The sequence below is a fragment of the Talpa occidentalis genome, unplaced genomic scaffold (assembly GCF_014898055.3).
Source record: "Talpa occidentalis isolate TD23 unplaced genomic scaffold, MPIMG_talOcc4v2.1 talOcc4.7, whole genome shotgun sequence".
Taxonomy (NCBI): domain Eukaryota; kingdom Metazoa; phylum Chordata; class Mammalia; order Eulipotyphla; family Talpidae; genus Talpa; species Talpa occidentalis.
The window spans coordinates 114,998,763-115,018,417 of NW_023605083.1; the positions used below are offsets into that span (position 1 = coordinate 114,998,763).

Sequence of the window (19,655 nt, forward strand, 5' to 3'; positions counted from 1 at the left end):
GTTGTTCTGCGGTTACATAAACAGCCAGCCCGGCGCCGGGGCCGAGGGTAGGAACGGAAAGTATCTGGGTCAGCGTTGTCACTCTGAATAGGGTCCCCCGGAGCCGGCCTCCGGGAGGCGCGGCGGGGGAGGAGGCCGGGCCTGCTGGCCGGGAGCGCGCGGCGGGCGGCCGGCGGGAGGGAGCAGCGGCCCGGGGCGGGCGCGGGCGGCGGCGCGGGCAGCGCGAGCGGGGCGGGCGGGCTCCGCGCTCTCCCGATGGCCGGGAGCGGGCCGAGGCGGCGACGGCGGCGCTGACAGGCCCCGGGCGGGACTGGTGGGCCTGGGCGGGGGCCTGGGGCCGGGGGAAAGATGAGCGTCCTTCTAGAGCAGAAGGAGCAGCAGGAGAGGCTGCGGGAGGCCGCGGCCTTGGGGGACATTCGGGAGGTGCAGAAACTGGTGGAGAGCGGGGTGGATGTGAACTCCCAAAATGAGGTCAACGGCTGGTAAGTGGGGAGTGGGGGAGGCCTAGGGTCAGAGCAGCCCCCCCGGGGCGTGGGGCGGTCACCAGCGGCCTCGGCCTAGCACTGCCCTCCCGACGCCCGCTAAGGTGCGGCCTGGTGACTGGGGCTTCCGAGGTGGTGCGCTCCAGAGGCCAGCCCCAGCCCCTGACTTGTGAGGTCAGGAGCCCTTCCTGCTCAAATCTCGACCCACTTGGTCCTCCCAAGGCAGCAGCCACCTGAACCCTGACGTGCCCTTGGACCCTGCATCCTCTGGCTAACTTGGCCAGGAACGGGGCTGCCTGTGGTTCTCAGAGGCTAATATGGAGCTGACCCTGGTTCAAGTGTTGGGTTATTTTGCTATAGGTGCTTTTGAAGAATACATATGTGCAGAGCAAAAAGCATAAGCAACTGAGCAAATATAAATCTTATGAACTAGTATGACTTCTTTTCCCAAGACCAGGAAAAAAAAAAATCACTTGCATCACTATTCTGCTTCAGTGCTTTGTGGCTGCCTGTTGAGGGTGGACTCATTCCTTTATCCTACATTGTTTAGTTTTTTTTTTTTTTTTTTTTTTTTTTACAAATTCAGGTAAAGAATTTGATCCAAGGCTTTAGATGCCATTCTGCAATAGAATCCTTCCCAGCTGAATAAGGGGTCTCATTTTACTGTGCACTGGTAGTCAAATGTTTAGTGTTGTTACTAAATGTGGTGTTCTGCCCTGGTTGCATTTAGACTAAACATTTTCATTTGGTCCCAGGTAACACTTAACTAGTCTGTTTGCTGGCTTAGAGTTAAAACGAGTTTGCAAATGTTTTTTAAAATGGAATCATACATTTTGGAGCTGAAAAGGACGTTGGCAATGGGTTCACCCCTAGAGAACAATGTGCCCCAAATCACACAACTACTACTGTGCTAGCCAGGGCTGAAACAAGGTTTCTGACAAATCTATTTACCTGCTTACCTTAAAGAAAATAGCCCACTATTTAGAAACCAGGAAACAGTTGATACTGCTTTTTAGTTTTGTTGAAAAGTTTGCAAATAAGCTTGCTGTTCTGTGTACCTTTTCTGAGCACTGTTCAATGGTTCTCAATTTACAGCTCACTGCTTGGGCACTGGGAGGCAGTGTTGTGTAGAAGAGTGAGAGCTTTTGCCTGCAGATTCTACTGCCTAGCTATCCCGCTAGCTAAATCACTTCATTTCCCACTCATCTCAGAAGGTTGTTGTGAGCAAGATGAAATGTTATGTATATTTCTATAGTTAATATTTTTAAAGCTCTATTGAGCTTTTTGTGTAGCTTCCAGCAGGTTCTGTAAGCTTTGCATGTATTAATATTACTGCGATCACAACTACTCAGGCACATATCTGGTGTTAGTCTGTTTTACAGAGGAGAAAACTGAGACCCCGAAAGAGTAAGTAGTTTCCCCAAGGTCATAGACTTAACACTAACTAGTGGAGCTGGGATACGAACCCAGCATCTAACTCTAGACTCTACTTACTTAACCACAGTTTTAGCCATGTAGTAGGTGCTCAGTAATTTTCTTAAAGATTTATTTTTATATATTTTTGCATATATAGGTGTAGGCCAGAGGTGCGGGAGGTGAGAGGATTCACCAGAGAGAGTGGGGAGAGAACAGGCAGATGTACTGAAGTACACTGCTGAAGAGAGCAGCGAGCGAGACAGGAGAGGTCTGCTGAGCCATGTGGGTAGCTCCCTGGCTAACTGGGCTCGAACTCTAGCTGCAGTGGCTGGCTGTAACTTCACAATGCTGTCATTAACCCCTGTGCCACCAGGGAGGCCCAGTTATTGTGCTGCAGTGGCTGGCAGTAGCTTGACAGTGCTGTCTTTAACCTCTAGGCCACCAGGGAGGCCCAGTTATTATATTCTCATGAAGCTTCTTACAGATACAACTGGGGAAGATATCTAATAGGCACCTCAAATTCACCACATTTAAGATAGAATTTCTGGTCTCCCCTCAGCCCCCTACCAACCCAAGCTCTTCCTCTGAGTCGCTTTAAATGGTGATGCTTTAACTAGTTGGTTTGTCCCAGAGTCTCAGACTCACTTCCTTCACTCTCAAGCTTGTCATGAACCGGTGATTTACTACTAGCAAGTGAGCAATTTATTTCCAAAAGGGAACATATTTTTCACATCATGCTCCATTCATTTTTGAGTGCTTGCTTATCATTTTAATTATTCACTTTTCAAGCCTATATGCCATCGACATCCACACACAAACACCCTCTTGGCTGCAGTTTACCCAGAACCAAGATTGCATTGAATCTTCTATGCTGAGCAATGTCTACCTGGTCCTTGGTTCATTTGTCCAGCAAGTATTCATTAAGCACCCCTTTGTCCCAGCAGATACTTCCTTGTCTTCATGAAGCTTGTATTTTAGAAGTCAAGCTTCTAAAGAGTCAAGACTCTTCCCTTGTTTTTTGCAAAGTGGCACCTGGATAATCTAATTCTAATTAATTACCGTGTGGACTGTCCCACTGAAACATCAGTGAAGTGGTTCCCAGTCAATAGTTAAGGTTGCTCGTGCAAGTCAAAAATGGGAGAGTGTCCAGGGCAAATCACCTTTTTCCTGGAACCAAATGAACTTTCTAGATAGTTATACCTCCAAGTTAGTTGCCTAACCCTCACTATTGAACATATGTTCTGTTCTTTATCATGTTTGTATTTGACTTTAAGTCCTAAAGATATTTATATCAACTAGAGTTGGTGATTGAGGACATTTCAAAACGGGAAAAATATATTTTCCCTCTATAATATCATTCAGCTTTGGCAACTGGGGATATATTTAGTAGCTCTGAATCCTCTTATTTCTGTTTAAATGGAATTTTTGCCAGCATGCTAATTATATTTCTATGCAGTGTTAAAATAATAGCCCTTCAGAGTATACATAATATCTTCCTATGTGTACAATATTAAATAATTAGTTTTATTTAAATGAGTCTAATATGTTAGAAGATTTTGTTCTTGAAAATTTTGGTTCTTGATATACATTTTTAAAGTGCCTTAGGAATTAAAGTATGTATGTGGTGCCTTATATTTAAAAAAATGAGATATGTTTGTAGCCTTCTGGAGAGAACTAGAGAAGCCAGCTTTTTTAAAAAATGGAAATTTGGAAATCCTTTTATTTTGTGAAGGGAAGAAAAGTAAAGAGGAAAAGAGCAAGCAACTGATATTCAGACAGGAATATCTATGCGGGTAATAATAATTTTAGTGGCAGTGGCTCAGAAATGGTTTTAGCCTGATAATATATAATCTTCAAGTGACATTTGATGCATATGAAGTGAGTTTCCAAAGTCCCTAAAAAGGGAATGTGGTGATATGAAAATACATTTTACAGATCCTGGTACAATCTAATGAGTAAGACAGAGAGTGACAGCAATATCATTAGAGTTATCTAGCCAGTCACAGCCTCTGGAAGCCATTGAAATGAAAGCTCCTGGGATAAATTAGCTCTTCCCAAGGGCCAGAAGTGAAATTTAAAAATAAAATTTAAGCACATTACATATTTTTATCTTTCTGAAATGTGAAGGTGAGATTACCTGCTTGGTTTCCTGGTTCTAGCTGAACTCTAACAGGCGTACATATTTATCTTCTAATAATATGTCGAATTTGCAATTCCAAACCACCTCTCCTCTTTTTATATCACTCATTTTCTTTTTTCTGGGACAGGACCTGTTTACACTGGGCATGCAAACGCAACCACGGTCAAGTGGTCTCTTACTTGTTAAAATCAGGAGCAGACAAAGAGATACTTACCACGAAAGGAGAAATGCCAGTCCAACTAACATCACGGAGAGAAATCAGGAAGATTATGGGGGGTAAGTCTGTGTTGGCCACTTTTGATTTTATCAAACTCATTTGAGACTTTATTGGCTGCACTTGATGCCAAGCAACCAGTCTGTTTCTAAAAACAAAGGTAGTATGACTGTGCCAAGATGGTAATTCTTTGCTGTTTCTGGCCAGGTAGGCATTATAAGGTTTTATTCATTTAATCTGTAAAATTTAAGACAATAAAGATGATAATTGTAAATCTGATGAAATACTCTTTTCAGACTTGAAGACGCAGTAAACACCAACCAAAATATTTGTCATATACCAAAGAACACTGACTTTCACAGGACGCTCTTTACTGGAAGCTTTTAAAGGGCTATGTAAATGTTTTGTGTTTTCTTCTTTTTAAGTGGAAGATGATGACGATGATGACAGCCTCCCCCAGCTGAAGAAGGAGTCAGAACTGCCCTTTGTTCCCAACTATTTGGCCAACCCAGCCTTTCCTTTCATCTACACCCCCTCAGCAGAGGATTCAGCCCAGCTGCAGAATGGGGGCCCCTCCACCCCCCCTGCCTCACCCCCTGTAGATGGCTCACCTCCATTGCTCCCCCCTGGGGAACCTCCCCTGTTAGGGGCTTTTCCACGGGACCACACCTCTTTGGCCCTGGTTCAGAATGGGGATGTGTCTGCCCCCCCTGCCATACTCAGAACACCAGAAAGCACAAAACCAGGCCCTGTTTGTCAGCCACCAGTGAGTCAGAATCGCTCACTGTTCTCTTCCGTCCCGTCCAAGCCACCAGTGTCTCTGGAGCCTCAACATGGGACGTATGCAGGACCAGCGCCAGCATTCCAGCCATTTTTCTTCACTGGAGCATTTCCATTTAATATGCAAGGTAACCTCCTGTCAGCAGACAGCCTCTGCAGCGGGACACGTGTCCAGAGTCTAGTGCTTCACTTTTGGGGGATTGGGGTGGGATGGATGGACTGATTGATTTTGAGTATAATTGCAAACTTAAAGAAAAGTTGTAACACTAATATAAGAAACTTTTCTTTTTACTCAGATTCACAAATTGCTTATCTTTTGCCCGTTTTCCCTGAAATAAACTTGTGTGTATTTCATAAAAACAAGGATAGTCCCTCATGTAACTACAATGCAATTATTAAATTTAGGAGATGTCGCTTCAATATAATACTGTTCTCTAATCCATAGTCCATAGTTAGCATCTGGTGAATTGTCTCAGCACTGCCCTCCTTTCTCCCATGCCCTCTGCCCAGGACCACCTATTCCATTTAGTTATTATGTTTTCATCTCCTCAGTCTTTATCTTTTTGGACCTCATTATTTTTAGAGTCCGGACCAGCTATTAGAATATCATCTATCATTCTTCCTCTATTAGTTGGTGTTCTGCTATAAAGAAGGTCTTCGCTTCTCTATTTATTTTGGTAGGGACTCATAGATTCTTATTTTATTCATTGGATTATTCTCCATTATAGTCATTATTTTGATGTTTACATTATTCCAGATTAGTCCTGAGGGAGCCCCTGTCAGCAGTCCTTGTGTGGCTTGGATGCCTCCTTGTTCTTCCATTTGTGTGCAGCTGATGTTCCAGGCTCCTGGTGTAACTCTCCCCCACCAGCCTTGACATCACCCATTTCTCTAAGGAACCTTGGTTCTTTTTTTGTGAAGAATGGTGTTCAGAAACCAGAATAGACATGCTAGGTGCGCTCATTGCTACAGGGTGTCATTTCTTCTAGACCCACTCAGAAGAAAGAGTCAGGAAGGAGAGAAAGAAAAAAGCATGTGAATAAGCACAAGTATATGTTCATGTATATTTATTTTCTCTATATCTTTATCTATTAAATAATTAAAAAACACCCAAGGTCTCAGGGAACAATCTAGACTTACTTTTCCTTTTTCCATATAAGTAACTCCTTTACATTCTGAGGACCTGCTGCTTACTGCAGGTGCTGATAATAGTGGCCCAGGGATGCTAACAGGCCTTCATATATAAGGAGTAAAAAAGAATCACCAAACTCGTGTTTGGGCCATCTTCTTGGCAGCCAGGCTCAGAATTTAGGGACTAACTATTTAGGTTCCAGACCCACAATAAATAAATAAATAAGTAATTAGTGTTTCTTTACTCCCCCAAACCAAGGCTCTCTCTCTAAGGTGTGCTACATTCAAATTATAGTTACACTTCAATTTTTATGAGTGGCTTTGCTCTTTCGTAGTGTTTATTGCAAGGGGTTTCATGTTTCATAAATATCTTTAGACTTTAAGTTGTGATGCTATAGTAACTGGTACCGTATCTCCTCGCTTGTGTCTTCTTTTCACCTCCTTTGCCCTTCCCCTACTTATGTGTAGTTTGATACTCAAACTCATTCTTAGCTCCAGCAGGAGAAGTAAATTATCCTCCTCCTTTGACTTTGTGAACCACAGTCTCAGATGCAGTGAAGCAGTGCAGGAAACTGCACCTGCATAACCACAATTGGGCCTGCACGAACCCCACCTGTAGTGCCAGCTTACTCTTCGGGTAATGCGGGCCTTTGGCACAGTGCATGATTAAGTGTAATCATCATCTTCTGGAAGAGATTTCAGATTACATAGGCTGACTATGTCAGAATTGTTCATTAACTTTTTTTTTTTAAGATTTATTTATTTATGCATACAAGAACTGGGATACAGGCCAGAGGTGTGGGGGTGAGAGGATTCACCAGAGACAGAGTGGGGAACAGAACAGGCAGATTGATGGAAATACACTGCTGAGGGGAGCAGCCGGCGAGTCAGGAGAGGTCTGCTGCGCCACGTGGGTTGCTCCCTGGCTGGGGATTGAACTCATTGAACTCGTGCTGCAGTGGCTGCGGACAGCCCCATAGGTTGCATCTTAACCCCTTGCGCCACCAGGGAGGCCCATCATTAACATTTTCCCCCCTTGTTTTCTAGAACTGGTACTCAAGGTAAGGATTCAGAACCCATCTCTTCGAGAAAATGATTTTATTGAAATTGAACTGGACCGACAGGAACTTACCTACCAAGAATTGCTCAGAGTGAGTTGCTGTGAGCTGGGTGTTAATCCAGATCAAGTGGAGAAGATCAGAAAGTTACCCAATACTCTAGTAAGAAAGGTAAGAAAAGTCTGTAAAATGTGAGTTCTTGGGTTGCTTTTTGCATTCGGAAACTTACCCAACTTCTTTTTTGGTTATATGAGTCATAGTTGAAGAAATGAAATAGAATAGAAAGGAACAAAAAAAAGTATGGTCTTCCACTGACCTTTCTTTCCCTTTGCTGAGCCCATAGAGACTTTGGCATTTTTTTTGTTTGTTTGTTTTTGTTTTTGTTTTTTTTTAATTTTTATTTATTTTTTATTTTTATTTATTTATACAAGCACTGGGAACAGTCAGAAGCGCGGGAGGGTGAGAGAATTTACCAGAGCCAGAGCGGGGAGCAGAACAGGCAGAAGGACCGAAGCACACTGCTGAGGGGAGCAGTGGGCGGCAGGAGAGGTCTGCGCGCCATGCGGGACCCTCCTCCAGTGGCCGGGGAGCAGCCAGAGATTGAACCGGTGCTGCAGAGGCTGTGGGCAGCTTCGCAACCCAGCGCTCAACCGCTGTGCCATGGGGGAGGCCCCGAGACTTTGGCATTTTTGAAAGTTATAAAATACCAGAGAGAATTTTCTGAATTGCCACTCACTTGCACCTATTTTCAGTTGTTCCTGTAGTGATCTATAAGTATTATCTCCATGCTGGTGTTATTATAACATAAGAACCAGGTTACATCACGGGGCAGACCCACAGCGATACATGTGTTATCCTCCCAACACCTCTGAGATCCTTGAACATCAGGTTTCTGGCTTCTCAGGGCACCTGAGGAAAGCTGATCTCTGCATTGCCTCTCCTTCAAAGTGTGCCAGCCTGCAGCTCTACTAAGTGCCTCTACCATTCCCACTCAGGGCATGTGCCTGGGGACTTCCCCACACCGTCACTGACAGCCTGCCACAGGAATTTTTGCTTCTAGGCTTTAAAATGAACCAAGATACTGTTGTCAGCCCAGCACAGTAAACAGAGAGAGACAAGTGACTTCTCTTAATCTGTTTAACCTATTTTTGTTTTAGGACAAAGATGTTGCTCGACTTCAAGATTTCCAAGAGCTGGAATTGGTTTTGATGATCAGTGAAAACAATTTTCTGTTCAGAAATGCTGCATCCACACTGACTGAAAGGCCTTGCTACAACAGGAGAGCTTCAAAACTGACTTACTAATGCAGCGGGACTTTCATCTCTGAGCATGGTGACAGTGTGTGTCACCCCTGGGCCAAGGACAAGCCATTGATCTAAATGCCTTGGATGCCGGGAGGGCCTCGGTGCCACTGCACAGACACACTAACATCGTTCTGCCCAGGCGGGAAGCCCTGACCCCCGGGCAGCGGTGCCACTCTTCCAAGCCTCTTGGTGCACAATAAACCTATTGCTTGAAGCTGTGAACAGCTGAGAAGTGGTCTGGAGAGGTAGAGCTGGCGGCTCTCTATCCAGTGTGTTTTATGTGCAGAATGTAAGAGCGTTGTCTAAGCAGAAGCTGAGAGAGAGCGGAGCCTATTTCTGGCCACTCCTGTTGACAGTGCACCTGAAGGGCCGGGGTGCGCTTTTCTCAGTGTTGCATGCTCACATCTCTCCTGAAATGTGAACTGACTAGAGAGGAAAACTGGGGGAAGCACAGGTACTAGACAAATGGATTTTAGTGTGACTTGTGGCTGTGCAGTTTCATATAACATATTTATAAATGTTAACTCAGGTTAAAAGTATTTAAGAATACAGTTACCTAATTGTATATATGCTGTTAACCAAAAGAGCTTCCCCTCCCCGCCTCTCCTCTGTGAACACTCATGACTGCTTCTCTGTCTCTAGTCTGCCCTGCCCAGACTGTCATCTCTGCCTTGGCTCCCCTTCATGGTCACTAGAGGGCTCTCTGATGCTTTGTAAACGAGCTAGCACTTTTTTAGCTGAAGTGATTCCTGTCAGCCACATGTTCATTGTGTCAAATGAGAAGAGCACAAACGTTGCCGGTCTCTGTTTTCCACTTGCATTTTCCACTAGAAATGAAAGTAATTTTTGAGAATCTGTTCCTATTTTAAAGGTTATTGTGGGAAACAGCTAAAGGAGTTAGCATCTTTATTTTTGTATCAAAGATAAAGGTTATTTTGAAATTATTAGGGTTTTTACACAACTCTTATAAGCAAATTGTTTGATCCTAAGGACCTCCCCGCCCCACCACTAGCCTACCTAAGAAAGTCAGTTGTGAGTCTTGTCAGGCTTTGTTCTGGAACAAAGACCTGATCAAACTCGAGCATGGCATAAGAGTTTGGTTTTTTGTTTTTTTTTTTTAAATACATTCAAGGATTCTTTTCCTTCAGTGTCATTGCTGTTAAAAGAAAAAGCACTGTCTTGTTGAAACAAACAGTTTCACTTCAGTAATAAGAACGAGCACACTTAGACAAACAGGAGAGCAGGGGCTCGAAGCCAGCTGTTGAAGAGCATCCCTGCTGTCTTAAGAAGCTTTTTCCCCATAGTGCCTATAGTTTCCAAAGAAACTTAACTTCCTAACTGTGTTAATTTTATTGGAACATGTAGAAGATGTCAGTGGAGAGAGTGTTGTGCTAAGATAATGGCCTCCTGCTGTTGCCTAAATGTTGAGCTGAGGTTGAGGTGTTTTCAAGGCCAATTTCATGGAGTGACTCTGATCAGTGACTTAATTGTATTGCACCAGTTACTGATGGTGACTTATCCTTGTACAGTGTTTGCAGAGCAGAGGAGAGGTTACTGATTACCCCCTTTCTCTGAGTGCTTTAAGAAGAAACCTTGTATTTCAATCAATCAGAAGTTAGTTTATCTAGACATACTAACTTTTTTTTTTTTTGCTTTGCTTTGAAAGTTAAAGTTTACTGATACAATTAGGGGTGGTTCTATCCCGGGATAGGTAAATTCAGTATTAATTCCTGCCTGAATCACTAGGGTTAAATTCTTTCAGCCTTCCAGATCAATTAGAAATTTCCTGGAACAACAGATATCCCTGGATGGGTGTGGCCTACAGAGAGATAGCACCAGGGTATTTCTCTGTCTTAGAAACAGGCCAGCAGGGGCTTGGCCTCTCAGGAGAGAGGTGGACCCCATATTGGTCCCTCCCCTGTGAAGTCCGCTGTGCTCAAGTGACTCCTGTGCATGGCAGTGAGGTAAGACTGCACAGTTGCTGGTAGGTGAGTTTAAAGTCTTAATCTATGCATTCAGAGAAATATTTTTATATGCTTTGTGTAATTTATAACAAGGTTTTTTTTTAGCTTTGTTAACTGTGAACTCACCCCTCCTCTACTGCATATTTAAAGCATGTGTTCATACTGTGTGTAAACATTCCCTGAAGTTTTTTTTTCTTTTGTGCATTGCTGACTGTTCAGACATAACAGGTATTATTAAAATTAAATAATAACTGACTGAGCCCATATTCTTTAATTATGACCTCTTAAGTAGCACTAGACTTCTAATCACAGGGATTCAAGTTGTTGGACCATCCCAGGACTAAGACACACTGGAGGAAGAAAAGAAGGGATCATTGTCCACCTGAGCCTCCTCCATCCTGCTGTTTCTACAGTGTTCATGCCTGACATGAGCCTGGGGACAGATGTTTTGTGTGGTGTGTTTCCTCTCAGTTCACAATAGCCAGCTTCATTTCCCCGGTGTCGCTGAGCCAGCTCGATGGAGGTCATCCGTTATTAACCACACTTTCTGATTATCCTATTCGCTTGAAACAACTGAGCCTCTCCTTGGGGCTGTCAGCACCTGTCAGGGCCTGAATGAGTTCAGAAGCAAACTCATGACAGGAGAGGAAATACAAACTTACACCTTCACATCTTTAGCTTTGAACAATGCCAAATGAATCTATCAGCATTCTGCTGCTTTAGGGCAGGGAGAGCCTCACAAAGCAGACGTCATGCCAAATTGGCTTAATAAATCAAGGATCACAGCAGAGACCTTTTCTTAGCACCAAGGAGAGGCAGAATAATTTGGGCATTTGTGCTTTCATTCTTGCTTTATCACTAGGATGGAGGTCTTCTTCCACATGCTCATAAATGTCCTGAGCAGAAGCAGCCTGCCGAAAAAATGTGATTAACCTTTAACAAATGGTCCTGCGACACAGGCACAGAAAAACAAGATCCAAGTAGCCACCTAGGGTGCAAACTACTTAGGGTGGGAAAAAAATATCACCCACAACAGCTCACATCATACCAAGGATAAAGATGTAAATGAGAGTCAGAGGAGACCAGAAAAAGTAGTAAGGCAACACAGAGAAGGGATCCATTTCAAATACAAGCCCTTGTGCCAGGGAACTCTGACCCGCAGAAAAGAAACTTACAATAGTCTTGCTCAAGAGAGCAAATTTAATTCACCCCCTCATTTTGCTTACCAGCCTGAACTGTCATCGCAGGGGGCAGCCTCGGGGCTGCTGTGTGCCCTCAGATTCTGCTTGGGCTCGCCTGAGGGAGATGAATGACTCCGAGGCCTCACTGGTTATGGGGACCAGTCTGGAGCAGACGTCCAGAAGAGCAAGGAAATAAAGCACTGCGCACTTACTTCCTCAGCCCTGAGAGAAACCGGTTTAGAGGTCTGCGGGATGACAAAAACAAGGAGGTGTTCACAGCAGCTCTCCCAAGAGGCACTGGGTCAGATTTCAGGGGCTTGATTTCTCACCTTTTTACAGTATCTGCACAGCAGCATAGGAGCTATTGGCAATTACCCAGTGAATTTTGGCTGTAGAGACAATATTTTCAGCCAAAAGCTCTTGGGTCTGAAGTTTTCAGATAATTCCAGTCATGTAGAGGTATAAAAGCCCTGTCTGCCTCTCCCCCTTCCTCCCTGCCTCTCCTTCCTCCTTCCCGCTCCCAAAGGTCCTACTCTCCACACCTGATGAACAGGCAGAGGAAGGCTACTTCGGGGTATATATATTGTTGACCAAATAGCTTTATTTCATCAGTGCTCCATTTTTACAGGGTTCAGCACCCCAGACCACAGGACTCAGTTCTTAGGGACAGTCTGACCCAGCAATCTTGTTTTAGGAGGAAAAAGCTTTATTTTTTTTTTAAAAAAGGCACTTCGGAGTAGAAAATATGAGCAATCATGGGGGGTAGGGAGGTCATTCCATGAAATGATTGAAACAAAACAGTGTGGAAATAACACTAGATTAGGGAGCAGGAATCTGAGGCTAGTTGAGGCTCTGCTTCCAGCTGGCTGTGACCTTGACCGTGTAGTTCACCTGTTTGGCCTCATATCCTCATCCAAAGCACTGTTATCCTGTGAAAAGCTTTATAGGGGTGACATCTAACCAATGCCTCCAGCACATTTGATAAATTTGGTGTCCTGTCCCTTTCTGATGAGAGCCAGGACTGATCAGGAGGAATCTCACAAACACATCTTAGGCAAGTCCAGCATCTCTGGCCATCCCGTAGAAGATGCCTCTGGCAGCAATGAGGTTGGTTGGAGAATCAAATTCAGCTACTGTCCCTTTGTCCAGGACCAGGATCCTAGTCAGAAGAAAGGAGCAGTCAAGTCTGCATCAGCCCAGATTTGGCCTCATGGCAAACCCTTTCTGGGTACTGCTCAGGCCCTGCAGTGACATGCCAACCCTCCCACTTCAGTCAAACCACCCAACACAGCTGCGACGCCAATGTGCACACTTGCAAGGCTGGCTATTTTAGCTGCTCCCTTTGCTGTCCTGGCAAAAGAGGCGCTTTCTGGGATCAAACACAAGGACCTATTCATCTCTCCTAGTCGGGGCTCCGAAAACCTTCCCTAATGAGCCCTTCCCCTCGCCAGGGTCACAGGACTGTGTGTAGGGAGCCACGGGCCGGTGTGCTGGGCCCTGCGAGCTTCCATCTGCTTTATGCCAATTCACAAAGGCACCCGGCAGGAAAGCAGGCTGCAGTGAGGCCTGATACTGGAATCTGGGACTTTGGCTGCAAGTCTGGCTGCTGCTGCTAGGTGGATCTCCCCAATACACACACACACACACACACACACACACACACACACCACACACACACACACAATCAGGCCTGCCCAGGATTAAAATCCACCAACCAAACACAGGGTACACCAGGCCCAGGGCCAACAGGATGACTCCTAGGGTAAGGCAGCAGCAAAAGGGCATCTCCCAGGAAGATGCCCCTCGACAGGATGTGGACCACACTCCGGGCTCCCAGAAATGAATGCTGGGAAGGTGTGTGTATGTGTGTGTGGATATCCCTGCCTGGCCACTGCCCAAAGTAGCACCCAGGAGACTGCCCCCCCCTCCAGTGGCTTCTCTTTGCTTTTGGAGTAAGAACTGAATCTTACCATGGTCCTCAGTATGTAGCAGAGAGGGGCCTGTGCTGCTGCCCCCCTCATCTTGGTTCTACTTTGCACTGCAGCCTGCTGTGTCCCCTACCTCAGGCACTCTGTGTGTGTTACATCCTTTGCCTGAAAATTTCAGTTTCCTCCCTATTCTAGCTCCTCTTTCCTAACCTCCACTCTTATTCATCTTTTAGGGTCTGGCTGGCACTGCCTCTCCTTAACAGAGAACGGAGAGACCTCATCTAAAGAAGAGGCCTCAGCCGTGGCCTCATCTAAAAGCAGGATGTGGCTCTTACAGAGCAGGGCTTGGATCAGGCACACCAGCTGCCGCTGACCCATGCTGAGAAGAAGGAAGGCAGGCATATGCACCTGGGCACCCCTCTTGCTCCCCCAATCTGCTTCTAGACCTTACTCCCTGCCATGTTCCTGTCTCTACTTCCTCTGGCCTACCCCAGGGCCCCTGTCTCCTTCCTGCAGGCTCTAATTATATGTTCAGTAGCATGAACGTTTGATTAATTTCTACCTGCCCCACTAGAATGAACAAATTCCCCAAGCCCAGGTAGGTTACTGGACTCCCACCCTGAGGACTGCTGGGAAAACCATTTTCAGTTAGCCCTGAGGACAGAGTCTCTCAGCCCAGCCCTGTTCTTGCCTTGGCCCAGGGAACAGCACTTTTTGCGCACCCTTCCATTTCCCAGTGGGGCCTGGGTGGCAGCGGGATGGGCAGATGGCCTAGGGGTGGAGCAGACAACAGCACTGTGCATTCTCCGCCTGTCCCCAAGCCCCTGGCAGCTAGGTGGGCACACTGAGAGAGAGACAAGGCCTGCCAGCCCCACTGCCCTATCTACGGCACCTTCCCCACTCCCCTGCCCCCTATTGCATTTATGTGGAGATCAGAGGCTGCTGCCCACCTACCACTCCTCGACACAGACCCGTTGTAGCTTTCTGCCTTCCTCTTAGCTCCCTTGTCTTCAAGGGGGCCTGCTAGCCAGGCCAGTACCAGCTCCTCCCCAGTCCTCAGGCACCACCCTCCACATCAGACTGCGAGGGACCAGGTCACAGCTCTTTCTCTCGGCACCTTTGCTCTCCTGGTAAGGAGCTGCTTCTCCAGGAAAGCATCAAGATTCACAGGACAAGGCCCCGTCCCCCATCCCTGGAAGAGCAGGTGCTAGGGAGTTACTGTGAGTGGCGCCGGAGGAGAGGACCATTTCCTAGGATTGCCTCCACTTTAAATGCTTCTGTACTGCCTCCTTCCAATAACCATTCTTGGTGAAAGAGGCTGACAGAGGTTTTATGAACTGCCAAGGTCACACAGCTTCAGCAGCAGACCTGGGCCAGGAAGTCGGCCTCTGTTCTCCCACCATTAGCCAGCTGCCCCTCGTGGTGCTGCAGGGTCCAACACCCCAAGACTGGGGCCCAAGCCTCCTGCACTGCCCCCAGCCGCTTGTCAGTCTGCACACTCAGTGGTGCACATGAAGGCTGGAGGGAGGCGGCCCATGTGCAATTCACACTGCCAGGGCACCCGGGTGTGTCCCTTCCCCACACAATTGACGACCACAAAATGTCCTGTGTCTTAAAAAATGTCACTGGGCTCTCCATGCCCAGGTACCCCCACTGTTTTGCCCCTGATTCATAACTTGGGGAACCCTGCTCTGCACCCCCAGGCTCCAGAAATCCTATAAGCTCTCATGTCCAGAAAACCTTAATTGGCCTGTCCATTCCCAATGACCCAGACAGCTCCACCAGTTCCCACTTAGGCCTCCACCCTCCACATCAGACAGTGAGGGAACAGGTCTCAGTTTTTCCTTTTGACTCCTTAGTCTCCTGGCCAAGGACTGCTTCTCCAGGAAAGCATCAGGATTTGGAGTACAAGGCCCCATCCCCCGTCCCTTGAGGAGCAGTGCTAGGAGGTGCTAGGGAGGACTTGGCTGGCAGCACCCACCTGGTGTAGTCTATGATGGTGTGGAGACGGTGTGCGATGGTCAGCACTGTGCAGTCCGCAAACTGGGTGCGGATGGTGGCCTGGATGAGGTTGTCAGTCTCCAGGTCAATGGCAGCCGTGGCCTCATCTAAAACCAGGATGCGGCTCTTGCGGAGCAGGGCTCGGGCTAGGCACACCAGCTGCCGCTGACCCATGCTGAGAAGAAGGAAGGCAGGCATCTGTACCTGGGCACCCCCACCTGCTCCACCAATCTGCTTCTAGACCTCACTCCCTGCCATGTTCCTGTCTCCACCCCTCAATGGCCCAGGACTGGCTTTTTGTCTAACTTCTCATTTCTGCCTTAACCCGGTCCTCCTGGAACACAGAGTTGAGGTCTGGACGCCGAAGGATCAATGACTGGCCTTGTGGGTAGAGCCTGTGCTCAAAACTAGAAAAGCCCCAGTCTGTCTCGAGCACCACCAGCCTCTTTCCGTGCTTTCTTTCCCATCCTTATCCTCAACTTGGGCCATAATGTTTCTACGCTTCACTCTATCAGTCATTTATACTTTAGTAAGAAAACATTTAAATAACTCCCTGGATATTTGTACACACCATGCCATTGCTGAACCTAATGTCACACAGGAGACAGTCACTTCCTGCCCCCATGGGGGTATAGGACAGTGCTCTGTTGTGGGAGTAAGGAAGGGACAGGGTAGGGGAGGAGGTAGGACCTCCTCATAGCTGGTCACTGGGAGGTGGAAAGGGGGCAGAATGCATATCTTCAACCTCTCCCCTTGGAAGCCAGAGCCAGGGAACAAAGCGGGCTGTGTTCCCAGCCACAGAGGCTGCAGCATCCCCACACCCAAGGACAAATACCTCAGCCCTTCCCAAAGGGGTGAGTCACCACAGTCCAAGTGAAAGCCAGGATTTCTCCTTGGCCCATTCCCGAAACTAATGAAGGTTTTGGCAATGGAATGAACGGTCAGATAGGACTCAGGTCTGATTTATGGTGGGACTGGCACAGATACAGGTTATACTAAAAGCACCTACAGCTCAGGGAGGCAGGCGCAGAGCCAGTTTCCGTGTCAGGTGCTGGCGTATGGAAGAAGGATGGATGCGCGGGGGAAGGTATGGCGGCCAGCAGGGCTAGAGGAGACCCAAACCAGGTATGGGCGCCGGGCTGGGAGCCCAGGCTGGTCCACCAGCCACCCTAATATGGTTGTGCAGATGGAATCCAGTTGAAACACATATTTAGTCTTTAGTCTGCAGGGGGAGGCTGGGCAGCCCCACCAATGGCTGCAATGCAACGAGGAAAGGTTTGGGGCAAAAAAACCCCCAGAAACCCAACTATTATGCTGAGTCCCTGCCCAGCCCTGCGCCTTGCTAGCTGAGAGGCTTTAGGCAAATAATTTCATACCAGGGAACTTCATTTTTGGCCCACAGCACTGTAGTAAAATTAAATGAGATAGTGGAGGCCAAAGTGCTTTGAACACGATTAAGTGCTGAGAAAATGTAGTGTTTCATCTTCGTTTTTGAGGTCTGGAGAGAATCCATGAATATGGACTAAGTATAATAAAAATATTTTTTAAATAATTATTAATAATTATAATAAATAAGACCAAGAGTAAGCAAATTGCCTGGGAGTATACCCAGGCTAGGCGTTTTCCATTTCATCACAAGCGCCCTAAGACTGCTCTATCTGCTGGCAGCCCCCGCCACACGTGGCTGCGGAGCGCTGGAACCACTGCCAGGCTGACCCTATAGCCAGTCTGTTGTAAGTGCAAAAATATGTTTGGGATTTTAAACAGTGTAAAAAAATGCAAAATGTCCCCCCACTAAAAACGTATATCAATTATGTGTTGAAGTGATAATGTTTTGGATAGACTAGGTTAAATAAAATCCACGACTAACATTTATTTCACCAGTTTCTTTTTCCTTTTTTAGAATGTGGCTGCCAGAAACAAATTACACGTGTGTGGCACCCCGCATGTCTTTGTAGGGCATGTCTATGAGATGTGGGGCCGTTACTATCCCCATTTATGTGTGAGGGAAAAGGAAGCACGGGCAGGACAGCTACTTGCTCATGTCACACACATGCCGCCTGAACAGGCCTTTACACTCAGTGAGGGGTCAACTGCCCTCCCCCACACAGTGGCTGAGGATATAAAATCTAGGTTATGAGAAGGCAAAGCAGGGCCTGAGAGCTCGCCCTGCCCACTCCTCATCTGCAGATGAGACTGTATCCATCCTGGAAAATACCTGACTTTACCAAAGCACTGTAGGCCTCCTCTCATCCTCCTCCTAGAGTCAGTCCACACTGCCCTCCCCAGGCCACACACAGGGCTTTGGAATCTCCCAGACTGGGTTCAAATCCCAGGCCTGTCTTCTCCTAGCTATGTGACCTTGGCCTGCCTCATCTGCAAGGTGGGACTGTGGACCGGCTCTACAGCTTGTCCAAGGAGTAGGACAGCACCCACAGGGATACAGTTGATGCAAAACAAGTGCCCCCAGGCTGAGATGGGGGCACAGAGGGCAGGGGGCACTGGCTGGACTCTGCGTCCTCTACCCCCACGGGACACCGTTTCTGACATGCGCACTCCCAGCTGTTACCTGAGATTCTCGCCACCCTCGGAGCACTGGAAGCCCAGGCCTGCCGGTTGGGAGCTCACAAAAGCATGCAGGTGGGACAGCTCCAAGGCCCACCATATGTCCTCCTCAGAATATTTGCCGAAGGGGTCCAGATTCATGCGCAGGGTCCCCGAGAACAGGATGGGGTCCTGGGAACACAATGAGGACTCAGAGGGAGGGAGCCACAGGCCGCAGGCTTGGGGGTAAAGGAGAGGGACTGAGGTGGCGGGTTTCCCACTGTGTCCCGGCCCTCCGGAGCGAGGCAGCGGCCAAGGAAATAGGAAAGTGTCTGTAGGGAAGTGATAAACCTCAGCCCTGCCAATCATGAAGTCCTCTGCCAAAGCGGAAACTGGAGCCTCTAATCTGACTCCAGAGTGTTGAGTCGGCAGAAAAAAATACCCCAGCGAAGCCAGAAAAAGTGAAATCACAACCAAGGCTGTGAAAAAAGGAGACTACATGGAAGGCCAGGGATGGGGACACTTGGAGGGGTCCTGTGGTCCTGGCCCTGTTTCTTGGCCCAAGGAGAGGAGGGAAGTATCTGACTGGGCCTGGTATATCTGACCCTTCCAGACTCATGCCTGGGTAGCCCCTCTGTAGTTGGGCTCCTGCTGTCCTAGTCTCCAGCCTGCCCAGACAGAGGCCCCACACAGTCCTGGACTTCAAGCGGCAGAACAGGAGCAGGACGTCTGCCTCCTCAGGGCGGCCGGCATCATGTCAGTCTCCTCATCTGAAGGTCCAGAACAGGAGCAGGGCCTGCCTCCCCACACCGGAGGGTGACTGGCCAATACTGAGGTGAAATGCAATGGTTAAGTTGGTCTCAGACCCTAAAGTTCAAGGAAGAAAGAAACTTCTTTCTGAGACTCACTTCGGACAGAGCCGAGGCTAGAGGCTTATCAACAACCCTGGCCTTAGTTCCAAGGCTGTCAGGTGACTGAGATCGCAGAGGAGGAGGGGACAACCTCAAGTGCGGACACACCAATAGAAATTCAAACCCCAGGGGCCTCCCCGGTGGCGCAGCGGTTGAGCACTGGGTTGCGAAGCTGCCCGCAGCCTCTGTGGCGCCGGTTCGATCCCCGGCTGCTCCCCGGCCACTGGAGGAGGGTCCCACATGGCGCGCAGACCTCTCCTGCCGCCCGCTGCTCCCCTCAGCAGTGTACTTCGGCCCTTCTGCCTGCTCTGCTCCCCGCTCTGGCTCTGGTGAATTCTCTCACCCTCCCGCGCTTCTGACTGTACCCAGTGCATGTATAAACAAAACAAACAAACAAATAAATAAATAAATAAAGCATGCCTCTATTAAAAAAAAAAAAAAAAAAAAAAAATTCAAACCCCAGCCACCCGAAGAAAAGCCTCCTCGACGTCATGCATGAACTGCCCTGTGACAAGCCAATGAACTGCAACCAAGTCCACATGCTCTGCTCCAAAATGCTTTTCAGCCAATAAAATCTAACTCCGTTCTTTTCTACCCTGGT

General features: G+C 47.6%; 2 protein-coding genes across 2 annotated transcripts in view; one reads left to right on the forward strand and one right to left on the reverse strand.

Moving 5' to 3' along the window:
* Nucleotides 1-306: 306 nt before the first annotated feature.
* Nucleotides 307-10,751, forward strand: ANKRD40 (ankyrin repeat domain 40). The gene is made up of 5 exons (XM_037493557.2): nucleotides 307-482; nucleotides 4,166-4,314; nucleotides 4,678-5,160; nucleotides 7,211-7,392; nucleotides 8,379-10,751. Exons 1-5 carry the CDS (start codon nucleotides 349-351, stop codon nucleotides 8,523-8,525), a joined length of 1,095 nt encoding a protein of 364 aa, XP_037349454.1. The 5' UTR covers nucleotides 307-348; the 3' UTR covers nucleotides 8,526-10,751.
* Nucleotides 10,752-12,368: 1,617 nt separating this feature from the next.
* The window catches only part of ABCC3 (ATP binding cassette subfamily C member 3), a 41,804-nt gene continuing 34,517 nt past the window's right edge, over nucleotides 12,369-19,655 (reverse strand). The window contains exons 29-31 of the mRNA XM_037494271.2: nucleotides 18,169-18,335; nucleotides 15,580-15,774; nucleotides 12,369-12,829 (exon numbers count right to left, since the gene is read on the reverse strand). Coding sequence (XP_037350168.1) covers nucleotides 12,721-12,829; nucleotides 15,580-15,774; nucleotides 18,169-18,335 — 471 coding nt within the window. The 3' untranslated portion in view covers nucleotides 12,369-12,720. The remainder of the gene's footprint in view (nucleotides 12,830-15,579; nucleotides 15,775-18,168; nucleotides 18,336-19,655) is intronic.

What these genes read in the sequence shown, in the direction of transcription:
- ANKRD40 (XM_037493557.2), top strand. Translation starts at nt 349, where the DNA reads ATGAGCGTCCTTCTAGAGCAGAAGGAGCAGCAGGAGAGGCTGCGGGAG. An exon ending in CAAAATGAGGTCAACGGCTG is followed by an intron (nt 483 to 4,165) that starts GTAAGTGGGGAG and finishes TTTCTGGGACAG; the next exon opens with GACCTGTTTACACTGGGCAT. An exon ending in AATCAGGAAGATTATGGGGG is followed by an intron (nt 4,315 to 4,677) that starts GTAAGTCTGTGT and finishes CTTCTTTTTAAG; the next exon opens with TGGAAGATGATGACGATGAT.